This window comes from Notolepis coatsorum (genome assembly GCF_963971535.1).
Source record: "Notolepis coatsorum genome assembly, chromosome: 9".
In the NCBI taxonomy this organism is placed as follows: Eukaryota; Metazoa; Chordata; class Actinopteri; order Aulopiformes; family Paralepididae; genus Notolepis; species Notolepis coatsorum.
In genome coordinates, this window is record NC_140173.1 from 16,739,080 (window position 1) to 16,752,056 (window position 12,977).

Consider the following 12,977-nt stretch of genomic DNA (forward strand, 5'->3'; position numbering starts at 1 on the left):
CGGAACAGGTCTAGCCTTCAAACACCTCGGTGTGCTTCCTGGTTTGACTGTCAGCTTAACAGTAATGTCCTTCATGCTACCAAGGTCTCCACCAAAAACTTTGGAGTGCTTCTTCAAAATCTCCTGTAGGGGGCCTGTGTCTCCATCCTTAACCATGAACACTTCTTGCCAGTTCAGTCTGAGTTTCTCAAGCCATCGCCGTCCTAGCAGAGCTGGACGGTTTCCACGAATGATGTACAGTGGAAGAGTCTTCTTCCGCTTGTTGTGTTCCACTGTCACATTCACAACTCCTAACACTGGAACAGCCTCTCCAGTGTAGGTCCTTAACTTCAATTTGCTCACTCGAAGAGTCAGGTGCTGCAGCTTCTCTCTGAAAACAGCCTCTGATACCATGGACACACGTGTGCCGGTGTCCACTTGCATCCGCACTGCTTTATTGTCCAACAGTGGTGTGACCCAGTATCCATCATCACTGTCCAGCACAGATAACACATGTACAGTATCATCATCATCATCATCAGACTCACAGTCACTCTGCTCGTCCTGTTCGTGCTCCATCTTATTCACACGTTTCTTCTTGTTTCTGTAGAAACCACCTTTCTTCATCTCAGTGTGCTGTTTGTATGTCTGGGTCTTCCTATTACCACAAGCACGTTCGATATGGCCTTTTATACCACAGTTTCTGCAGTCTACGTCTTTACACCAACACTCTGATGGCTGATGCCCCATTCTCCCACAGCGGTAGCATGGCTTGCCAGCTGTTGTCTTCTTGTCCTCAAAAGACAACTTGTGCACTTGGGCTGATAGACTTAGCTGCTGTGCTTCTCGGGCAGCCATTTCCATTGACGTACTTATCTCTATGGCCTTTTCCAGTCTCAGGTTAGCTTCACTCAGTAGTCGTTTCTGAATAGACTCACTGCGTAGACCACACACCAGTCTGTCACGTATGGTGTCATTGAGTGAAATACCAAATTCACAATATTCAGACAGGCGTTTAAGTACAGCTACAAACTGTGAAACAGATTCACCCTCTTCTTGGTTCCTTTTATGGAACCTGAAACGCTCTGCAATGACCAGTGGCTTAGGAGAGTAGTGATCTTTTAATATTCCCACTATGTCTTCATAGGACTTGGCCCCTGGCTTCTCTGGCTGCACCAGACTGCGCAGTAGGTTATACGTTTTTGCTCCCATAACACTTAAGAATGTAGGTACTATGATATCCTCTTCAATCTTATTAGCAAGTGCAAAATACTCAAACCTTTCGGTGTAAGAACTCCATTGTTCCGTCTCCTCGAATGGTCCAATATGTCCAAACAGTGCAGCCATCTTCCTGCAATTAGTCCTGTCCTTGTTTCGTTTGAGTTACTGTCTTTGGATCTGGCACCATCTGCCCCTCCTCATTTACTCAGTCTCCTTCCCATCGCGGAGATTTCACCTTTTCTCCGTCTCTATACGCCGCCCGCAACAGTGTCAACACAGCAGTATGCACCGTTGCCAAGTTACCGCAGCCCCGACGTCGCGCTGCACACTCGCGAAAACAAACAAACACGTCAGATGCGGACTATTGCCGACAATAACAAACACAACGTGAGATCCGTATTATCCTCGTCGCCAGTTTTGTTGTATACTCATCTGGTTATTTAGTATAACATATAATAATGAGGAGACACGAGACACGGGTAAATTCCAGTTGACAGCTCTTTAGTGGAAAACTCAACACAGGTGATTACAATCACGGCAGTACTTATTAGCAGGGGGCGTAACGTTATCTAATAAGGGGCAAACTTAGAATGTCAATACACAACAGTAACTAAAGCGGATAGTAAAATTATGTCCAACCCTACCGACCAGGCTACCCCGCCAGTAGAGACCCTAGTGGGTTCTAACGTAACTGACCAAGCTCACGGGGGGGACCAGGAGGGACATGACATGACTTTACCCCCAGACAACGCCAACGGGACAGTCCCCGGAGAGCTCCAGGATAAAGAAAGCGCTCCAGGGACGGAACCCGACCCACTACCAGAAGAGAAGCACGCCCAGGAGACGGACCTCGAGGCGCGCCCAGAGAACAGATCTCCAACGAGCACTGCCGGAAGCCGATCACCTCCGCCTGGGTCTTCCCCCAGCGAAGCGGACAAGATGCTGGCGCAGGCACTCATCGCCACCCTGGCAGCCTCCACCGAGCGCGAACGAGCTGCAGACCAACGAGAGCGCCTGCACGCGCAACTCCAAGCGCAAGCACTCAGTGAACGCGAACATTCTGCAACCAAGCGAGAGCGCTTCCAGCAGGGCTGTACGCTAAGCTTTTTCACTAGGGGCACACTTGCCCCTAAATGAGAAATTTAGGGGCAAAAAATATTTTTTAGGGGCACATTTTTTAATAACAATTTTACCATTATTAAAAAAAATATGTTCCTCCTGCCTCATTACTGTGGTCCTTTTATTTAACATTTAAGTGCGTTTGTTTTCAGGTTTGTATCTTTTATAATGAACCAACTGAGAGTGTGTAAATCACTAATAGAACAAAAACAACAAACTGTGTGTGTGTGTGCGCGCGCTTGTGTAGTGCTCCTTGAATGAGATCATCACAACACACACAGGAGGAGAAGAAACTCTGCATACATTTGTTTCACAATGAAAAGTGCTTTAGAAATCAAATGAATTATTATTATTGTAAATAACCTCATGAAAGGTTTATTATTTGTATGGGTAATTACCTGCTTCATATTTGTGATGTTACTGGTTTCAGTGTGTGCCTAAAGTGATCAATGTGTTGGGCCGTTTATAGAGATCTATGCCAATTAATGTTTATGTATATCCGGGACTTTTTTTATATAAGAATTGAGAGGTATTTGTATATATGACCTTTATTTTGAAAACTGTTGCAACGCAACCTTATTTACATTTGCGCTTTTGACAGTGAAATGTTCAGTCCAACTTAGCTCGAAGGAAAGACTAATAAAAAAGGTTTAATTGACCCGTATGAGGCTCTTACGGTAGGACTTTGATTGTTTATAGAAGTGGAATGTAATACTATGCAAAACGAGAAATAAACAGTGATTTTACCAGCAGTCATTTCATTTCATATACGGGGAACCGACTATTATTAGTATTATATTATTTGCATATCGTCTCATTATTAGATAGATAGGTTGATACTTTATTGATCCGCGGTGTCAATTTAAGTAGACAGTATTTCACGTCCTAATAGTGGGGTACTCACGTAATGCATGGCTGATCCTGAACGTTAGAAGTTTCCGTGTCCCCGTCAATCAATCATCACATCATCACGTCAATCATCATCATCTTATCATCTCTCCACATCGGACGTGGTTGTCATAAAATTGACTGATATCCATTATCCACTCCGTTGTTCTTGCGGAGCAAGAGCCATATTATTATTTAAAGGAAGCGGCCACATTCACATTCAGTTTCGTTTCGCTAGGAATTATGGGATTTGGTGTTGGATGTATAGACTACGCAGATAGGGACATGGTCTTTAATCGCACGATAGACTACAAGTTCCAAGTATATAGCGTGACCCAGATTCACTCCGCGCAAATCTTTTTTTTCACTCAGGCTATCGGTGATCGCAGTAAGTTCATTCATTGCCGACAGATTCTTTCATAGCACCACGACATTGTGTCGCACTGACAGCTCGCGTGAGTGGCGTCATCACACGCCTTGGATAATTTAGGAGTGAAATGCGAATGCAAGGCTTGAAAGCACTACTCGCAAGCCCGCCCCCAGATAATATTTACCAATCGCAACGGCCAATTAAAGGGGCAATTCGCGATCATATCATCGCAGTGTACAGGCCTGTCCAGGCGCAACAAAGGAGTGAAGACGACCGCATAAGACTGGAGACCAGACGCCTTCAGACGGAAGAGAACATTGAAAGAAGCCGCGCCGAGGCGCAGCACGCCGCCGCCAATGCGCAGCGCGACGCCGCCAATGCCCAGCGCGAAGCAGCGCGCGACGCAGCCCATGCCCAGCGCGAGGCAGAGCGCGACCGGCTGCAGGCGCAGCTGATGGACAAATTGGTTGCCATGGCGACACCCCCTCACTCCGCACGGAGCTCCCGGAGATCGTCACGACAAGGGTCTAGGACACATTCCCCTACCCGACCAAGCGACCAACAGGAGGATCCTGTCCACGTCTCCGAACCCCCTCCCCGGCCGGTCCATACGAGACCCAGCAACCGGGAAGAACCGGACCACGCCGAGAGACTGAACCGAAAACTCCAGGTCCTAGCAGAGGAAGAGGAGGAGGAAGAGGAGGAATGTCAAGCCGACCAGCAGCAACGTACTCTGGACCAGGAGGCCCAGTACAGCCCCGACCAGCAGCAGCGTACTCTGGACCAGGAGGTCCAGTACAGCCCAGACGTCAGCCCCGAGGCCCTGCGCTACAAACCCCCGACTCAACTCACGGGTGAGTTTGACGCACCGCCAGCCCCGAGGAACAGCACCTGGGTACCCGACCTTCGGTACCCACCAAGTACCAGCCCAAGACGACACGCACGGGGAGACTCGCCCAGGAGGCCTCTCCCCCAACGCTCACCGATGTGCCAGTCATCCATGGCATCGTACCTTGGCACACCGACGTTCCCGGACTTCACACACGAGAACAGAGCACAGTACACAGAGCTACGAATGTGCTTAGAGACTATGCTGTCCGACGTACCAGATGAACCGTACAAGTATGCTATCCTACTCAAGCACCTGAAGGTGCCCAGAGCGCACAATATAGCGCTGGCATATTCCAGCTCTACTACCCCATACACCGCGGCTCTAGTAGCCCTCGACCAACGTTATGGACGCATATGGGACTATGTGATACAGGAGATAAGAGACATTGACCGTCTCCCCCCAGCCAGAGACAACAGAGCATTAGATGACCTCTCTATCAAGGTACAGTCCCTGGTAGGGATGCTGGGGTCCCAAAAGGAAAAGGGGATCTATGAACTGTACGCTAACTCTAATGTAGAGAGGATACTAGAGAAGCTCCCTCCCGCCCGACAAGAGCGCTTCAGGCGGCAGAGAGACCACCGCGACCCCAACGGCCCAGAGGCATCCCTCCTAGACCTATCTGAGTTCCTCGCCAGGGAGGTCAGTAGCCTACGACTCGACACGTTCGTATGGAGTGGACCAAGCCCAAGACCAGGACCTCGGGGATCAACAGATAACCGCCGGTTGGTGACCGTTATGCACCAAGCCGAATCAGTACCGCAGCACAAGAACCACAACACCCCCTCGACGAAAGAGGACCAGTGGAAGATTGAGTGCCAGTACTGTGAGGGAGAACATCGGCTGTACCAATGCGACACTTTCGGGAAGCTGACCACGGACGAGGTGAGTCAGTGGATCAAGGACCACCGCCGCTGCTTCCGCTGCGTGCGCAGCCACCTAGCAGCTGAGTGCCGCTTGAAGAAGAAGTGCAGCAGGTGCGGTGGCACCCACTTGGAGGTCCTGCATGACATCAACAGGCGTCAGCCAGGACAACAGAGTGGGCCCGTCGCGGTAATGTACCATGCCGAGGCGGTGGCACCAGCACCAAAGTTCCACCAGACCGCTCCCTGGTGTCCCGACTGCTACAGCAGACACTGGGAGTCACGGTGCGACTCGCACCATATAGATTCTGTGTCACCACAGACAGGTGACAACCCCCCGGCAAAGGAGGTATGGAAGATCGACTGTACGTACTGCCGCGGAGGACACTGGCTGGACCAGTGCGACGTGTTCCCGGAACTGACCATCGCCGAAATGGAGCAGTGGATTGCGTCTGACCCCCCACAAGCCGGTCACCGCCGATTCTTGTGCGAGGATAACATGATAAGAATAGCCCGACGAGGCAACCGACCAACAGGAGTGCTCCACATTGACCAGCATAGCGGGACCCCCCGAGTGCTCCTCAAAGTGGTCAGAGTGCTCCTGAGCTACGAGGACAAGGTCCTGGACACTTACGCCGTCCTGGACGATGGGTCTGAAAAGACTCTCCTCCTCGCTTCCGCAGCAGCCCAGTTGGGCCTGCGGGGTGTCAAAGATACCATGACCATACGCACCATCAGAAGGGACCAGAAGACCATAAAAGGTCTCCTTCAAGATAGCAGCGGTGGACCAGCCCGAGAAGCAGTATAGTATAACCAACGTCTTCACCAGCCACGACATAGGCCTGTCTCAGTACACCTACCCCATCCCACAGCTGATGGCCAAGTATGTGCACCTACGTCAACTACCTATACCGCTTATCGACGGCGCCACACCGACCCTGCTCATCGGCTCCGACCACGCGGACCTCATTCTCCCAATTGAGGTGGCCCACATCGGACCCAAAGGATGCCCTGTCGCGGTTCAGACCCGACTGGGATGGACGCTCCAGGGCCCCCTCTACGGACTTGACAGTCAACCCACGTCTACACGCTGCCTACACACAAAGGCGAGCGACACCGGCCACTCCCTCGTACAGCAGAGGCTATTAACATTAAGCGAGAGGCCCGTGAGAGAACCGTGGGCACCAGAGGGAGTTCGGAACTCCACCCCCCTCAGCTGCGCTCCAAACGTAGCTGACCTCGAACCCAGCACCCCAAGCAACTCCTTGACGGTGCGGCCGGCACCGGCCCCTCCTCAGACGGGGTACAGAGCAAACAAGAGAAACAGACGGAGGAGGAGGAGGCACAGCCAAGCACAGATCAAAGCAGTCTCAGGCCCGCTTCCTCCTAAGCCCCCCTTCATCCCGTCCAGTCGTCATGATCATAGACCAGTCACTACCCCGAGCTGCGTGGCCGGCCGGCCGCGTAAGCAAAGTGACCACTGGTGCCGACGGAAAGGTCAGAGCGGCAGAATTGCTCGTCCAAGGGCGGACCTACAACCGACCCGTGGCGAGGCTGATAGAGTCGCCAAGGCTCCCCGACTCGCTTAATGACGACCATGACCCCCTGACTTTGTGAACTGCCTACCCTCACAACGGACATTGAGTAGTGGACAGTGCGGTTAATCTGTCTCTGCTTAGCTAATTAGGTGGGACTAATTAGGAGGCGGCTGTTACAAAGGGTCAGATTAAACCGAATATATATATTTACTGATTGATATATATTGCATAATATTTGTATATCGTTTGATATCCCTTGTGTATTCTTTGTACATATACACGGAATATCCCTTTAACCTAGTACAGACCATAATATTTCGTTCTCTTATTGGATAACGTTCCACCAGCGCCATTGCCATACCCCCAGAGTCGAGTTCAAAGCCACCGTCAAGGCTTGTCTCAACATGCCCGGTTCTGCCCAAGACTACGAGACAGGAATAAGGCTGGTACTAGTTTATTCGCCTAACGTATAAATATGGCGCAGGTGAATACAGAAGTAGTTCGAGTTACCCAAGTGAAGCCTCACCCACGATACGACGTGCGGTGAAGTGGGCCCGTTTTGCCCCAAAATAGAGTCTTGTCTTATCCTAATATGTTTGTTCAACGTATCGTTTGCTCCTTACTAGTAAAGCCTTCATCACGAGTCAACGACCAAGTGAAGTGAACAACCGTGCGTCTAAATAGAGCACTTATAGCCGCGTGCGAATAGGATAGTAAAGTGTCAGAGCTTAGTTGAATAACGTCAAGTTCAACCTAGTTAATGTGAAGTACCGCGCACCGGAGGATCTACACCGGTGAATGCAGAGCCCCTTTCCGGCTGGATTATTATTATTATTGCTTTGGACCAGGCTGTTGGAGCGGATAAGAATCGTCTACACCCCACTACTGTGGGATTTACCCGTGACGTGAGGAGCATCACTCGAGCCCGTCTCCAGGAGAGGCTGGCCGGCTTTCACCTGTGCTGCACGCATACTGGGATTACAGCTGCTGCTTTCGTCTGCCGATCAGGGAGTAATATACCGCCTCCCATAGCAGGAGCTTATTGAGTCTCCGCTGATCCAGACTTTGCATTCGAACATTTCCTCCCCCTGCTGGCTTACAACCGGTGGGAACCCCCTACCAGAATCTCCCGCTGCTTCCCCAGAGTACCATAGATATAATTCCTAATATTCAGGTTGTATTATTATCTCCTGCGTACTATGAGAATGGACATTCGTTATTGATTTGCCTACGCACATTCCTTTGCCTTATAAGCGCATTGAAAGTAAAGTATATTATGTATTCTTGCTGCTAATAAATATTCTTAACCCAGATTTGTGTGGAACCGTATCATTGTGGAGGTGTTCTCATCATATACTCGTGTACTGTATGGCCAGTAGTAATGTACATAAGACGGTAGTGGTTTAATGATACCATACTTATTAATACAGTCAGGGAATTGTACCCCTCAGTTACAACCGGGCTAGCAGTAGCTACAGATAGCTCCTGATATCAATGTCTTATAACGTTGATTGAATGCGTATTCTAGCTGAGGGCATGTTGAATGTGATTTGACAAATGAACCGTAACGTTATAAATAGGGTCCAGCTGCATCGCCGGAGAATCCTTGCATGCTGAATGTAGGGTCTAGCTGAATATAGGGTCTAGCTGCAGGGCCGGAGAATCTTTGCTGGAGCTGGAGGCTACTCAAGTATACACACAGACAGTGGAGCTGTTTGCAGATAGCAAGCATTTTGACTTATTGCGTGGTGGCGATGTCTCGCAGATAATACAACTACAAGTATGATTATATAATATATATTTTATTTAAAAAATGTGCTTGGCGGGTAGACTCTTCCCATCTACCCGCCACTGGCAGGTGAGTCAAAAAGTTTATTTCGCTCCCTGCGTGACAAATAAAACTCTTGTATCTTGTATCTACTCTGAGCTTAAACTGAACTAATGTTTTTTTTTTTCAGTATGAGTTTTCATGTGTGCCTTCAGACTTTCTTTTCTACTGAACCCTCTCACACAAACTGAACAATTAAATAGTTTCTCTCCTGTATGAGTCATCATGTGTCCCTTCAGATCTCGCTTCATACTGAACCCTTTCCCACAAACTGAACAACTAAATGGTTTCTCTCCTGTATGAGTTATTGCGTGCATCTTCAGAGATCCTTTCTGATTGAACACGTTCCCACAAACTGAACAACTAAATGGTTTCTCTCCTGTATGAGTCATCATGTGTCTCTTCAGATCTCGCTTCATACTGAACCCTTTCCCACAAACTGAACAACCAAATGGCTTCTCTCCTGTATGAGTTCTCATGTGTGCCTTCAGACTTTCTTTTCTACTGAACCCTTTCCCACAAACTGAACAACTAAATAGTTTCTCGCCTGTATGAGTTTTCATGTGTGCCTTCAGACTTTCTTTTCTACTGAACCCTCTCCCACAAACTGAACAACTAAATGGTTTCTCTCCTGTATGAGCTATCATGTGTCTCTTCAGATCTCGCTTCATACTGAACCCTTTCCCACAAACTGAACAACTAAATGGTTTCTCTCCAGTATGAGTCATCATGTGTTCCTTCAGACTTACTTTTCTACTGAACCCTTTCCCACAAACTGAACAACTAAATGGTTTCTCTCCTGTATGAGTCATCATGTGTCTCCTCAGATCTCGCTTCATACTGAACCCTTTTCCACAAACTGAACAACTAAATTGTTTCTTTCCAATATGCTTATTTATGTGTATCTTCAGATTTCCCTTCTTTCTGAACCCAGGACTGCTGTTAGACAAACTTTGTATTTTCTGTGTCTTCTTTGGTTTCAGAGTCAACAAACCTGGCCCTACAGTCTCCTTCCATTCATCACCGTCATTGGTCTCAGTTTCAGAAATGTCATCATCACTGTCATCAGTCTCAGTTTCAGAACTGTCATCACTGTCATCAGTCTCATTTCCCGAACAGTCTGAAGAGAGGAGCTGGCCATCTCTAGTTGGTTGTAAATCACCAGCTGGATCTAGGTTACTGGCTGGTTCTGATGCTCCACAGTCCTCAGCATCAGGTTCTGTTTTCATCTGTTCAGTTGAAGTGCTGGGTAAAGAGTATGCTTCTCCGTTTCTCTCCCTTTGGGTTTGAAGAGGCTGATCATTCTTTTCACCATCTTCACATTTCACTGGGTCTACTGTGATCTTGGAGCGATCAGCTTCTTCCAGCCCTGGATGTAGTTCAACTTTAATCTGTAGGAGCTCTGGGTCCTGGGTTTGACTGAGTTGTGAGGACAGAGTATTCTCACTATAGTTTTCATATTTCACAGGTTGTAAGGTCATCTTGGAGCCATCAGCCTCCTCTAGATCTTGACACAGTTCCTCCTGTTCCTCTTTAATCTGTAGAGACTCTGGGTCCTGGGTTTGGTTAAACCACGAGGACTGAGGTTTCTCTTCATCATCTTCACTCTTCACAGGGACAGGGTTGAAAGTGAACTTGATCATATCAGCCTCCTCCAGACCTTGAAGATGCTCTCCCTCCTGACTGCTCCAGAGTTCCTCCTGTTCCTCTTTCATCTGTAGGGACTCTGGCTCCTCCTGGTCCAGACTGGGGCTCCTCTCCTGCTGCTCAGGGGGAACCTCCTCTTCACAGATAAACAGTTGTAAGGCAACGGAGTCTAGAAAGAAGAAGAATTTAAATGTAATTAGTTGTAACCATTACTTTTGAAAGTAACAAACACTACACTCTTGCCAGGTAAGTAACATGTTGAACGAATAGGCCTATATAGGGATGCACAGATCATATACCCAATATCGCTATCAGGGTGATACTAGCTACATTTGATTGATCTGTATCGACTACAGTTGGTCAGATCTATTACCAAGTTGTCATAAAGCTTCCTCCTCCAGTAACATCAGAGGAGAAGGAAAAGGTTCCCAGCTTTCCTCCAGAATGGATCTGATTCCACTTGATGAGATATTGGCCAAAGGTTTGACATTTCTATTACATAAGGCTATAAAGTAAGACATGTACATGAGTATCTCATCTTTTACAGTCTATGCTCGTTATGTTTACAGTCTATCCTAGCTCGCCAGCAGTCTGAGCTGACCAAATATTGTTCTTCTTAACTTTTTAAGTTAACGTGGAAAGTCTGTTTTTATCTCTGGTCCCATTCCCACACTGGCCTGTTGAGTAGAATCCTCAGTCTTCACACCTGGCTCCAGTGCTCAGAACATGGCTTTCATTGACATTTGAATCTGTTTTGGGAATGTTCCTCGCTTTTTAGAACTGACAAGAGTCCATCCAAACAGACTGGCTAGTGTGAGACTTTGGCTCTTTTTGCTAACAAAAGGCTATTCTATTTGTGCTCAAATAGGGAATGTCATCGAATTCATATGGACAGTTGTGGCAGGAGATGAGAGTCTGTGTTCTAAAACGAAGAACTGTTGAAATTCTAGACCCACTTTTAAGTCTGCTATTAAAAAAAAAGGGAAAAAAAACGTGTCCTTGTTTGGTCTGATACTATATTCTGAAAAGCCATTTCATTGGCTTAGTGACGATAAGATATTCTGCCCGGTGCAATGTATAATTTCCCCATTGCAACTTATTATTTTCCTGTTTGTTGTTCACTTTTGAATAAACCTCTGAAAGATGAATTCTACGTTTTATTATTGAAGATGATCAGATAAACGCAACAGCAGCCGTATGCTAGTGGCTAACTTACAGCACGCTGTCCAGTCACGTGATTGACTGTTTACATCCCACACCCTACTCGCGGACCCCTCCCCCTCCTTCATGCCACTGTGTCATCACCTGAATCAGCCTTATTAGTCCACACTCTTTTAAACATAGGAAAGGCCTGGGACTAATTAATTTAAATGTAAGGAGTCTGGTAAAACAACAAAATATGGATAATCTGAAGATTCTGGTCTCTCAGATTGATTCTGATATTTTAGTGTTAACTGAATCACCTGACATCAGCTCCATTGATAAACTAGCAGAGTTACTCTCCATTATTCAGACGTTGAGATGATTGTCTTTGGTGATTTTAATGTTAATTGGTTAAGTAATGCCTCCAACTACTTTAAGGAGGTTAGTGATAATGTATATCTTCCTCAGCTGGTTACTGAACCCACCAAGCCAAACCTGAAAAACATGGCTAAATCCACCTCAATTGATCCGATTTTCTAAAATAGATGTAATAATAATTCAGCTTGCAGAGTATTTGAGTTGGGAATCAGAGATCACTGCCCAGCAGGGTTAATTTTGGCAGCTATTTTCATTTTAGTTTTAGTCTTAGTCATGTGTCAAGTGCTCCTTTTTCGTTTTCATCATATTTAGTCATCTTCATTTATTTTTCATTTAGTCTAGATTTAGTCAACGAAAACGGATGACATTTTTGTCTATTTTTAGTTAATGGAAAAAAACTTGTCAGAAGTCAGAAATAGTCAACATGGAACATTTTCTGATTTAAATTGCGTATTTATTTTTTAACCTAGGGGAATCTGAGTCGGCGGCACAAGTGATACACAGGAAGTACAGTATATATGTTGGTGTAGACATGGTCCAATGTATTGTTTTATTTTTTTATAAATGTTTTTTTTTTTCATTTTTCAACATAGAACAAGACATCACAATACAATAACATTAACAATAATAATAATAATAATAATAATAGTAACAATAACAACAACAACGACAACAATAATAACAGCACAAGACAGGCAAACAAGAAAGTAAAATTAAAATTAAAAAATAAATAATAAATGTGGCTCTTATGTGTGTGCATTATCTATGTGTGCTATATATATGTGTGTTCTACCTACCCATGTGTGCGTGTGCCTTACCTATGTGCGTGTTTTATGTATGAATGTTGGATATGCCTGTGTAATTTACGCTTGCATGTTGCATGTGTGTGAGTGACGTGTGTTCTATGTGTGTGCATGCGTATATGTGTGGCCGTGAGCGTGTGCATTTGAAATTGGCAATATGAATGTCTGGGAGGCCTAGTAAAAGGCAGAGGGGATCCAGCTCGATGGGGGTGTGAAATATGTCAGATAGTTCCTCTACGATGTCGAACCAATAGCTCTGAAGCTTTACACAGGTCCAAAAGCAGTGGACGTGGTTTCCAGTCTCTATCTTG

The 12,977-nt window shown here is 46.6% G+C and overlaps 1 protein-coding gene across 1 annotated transcript in view; it reads right to left on the reverse strand.

The window, feature by feature from the left end:
* Positions 1-1,550: 1,550 nt before the first annotated feature.
* Positions 1,551-12,977, reverse strand: part of LOC311234553 (uncharacterized protein) — a gene marked incomplete at both ends in the record, with an annotated part of 42,554 nt that continues 31,127 nt past the window's right edge. The window contains 2 exons of the mRNA XM_084321802.1: positions 1,551-1,561; positions 10,356-10,511. Coding sequence (XP_084177928.1) covers positions 1,551-1,561; positions 10,356-10,511 — 167 coding nt within the window. The remainder of the gene's footprint in view (positions 1,562-10,355; positions 10,512-12,977) is intronic.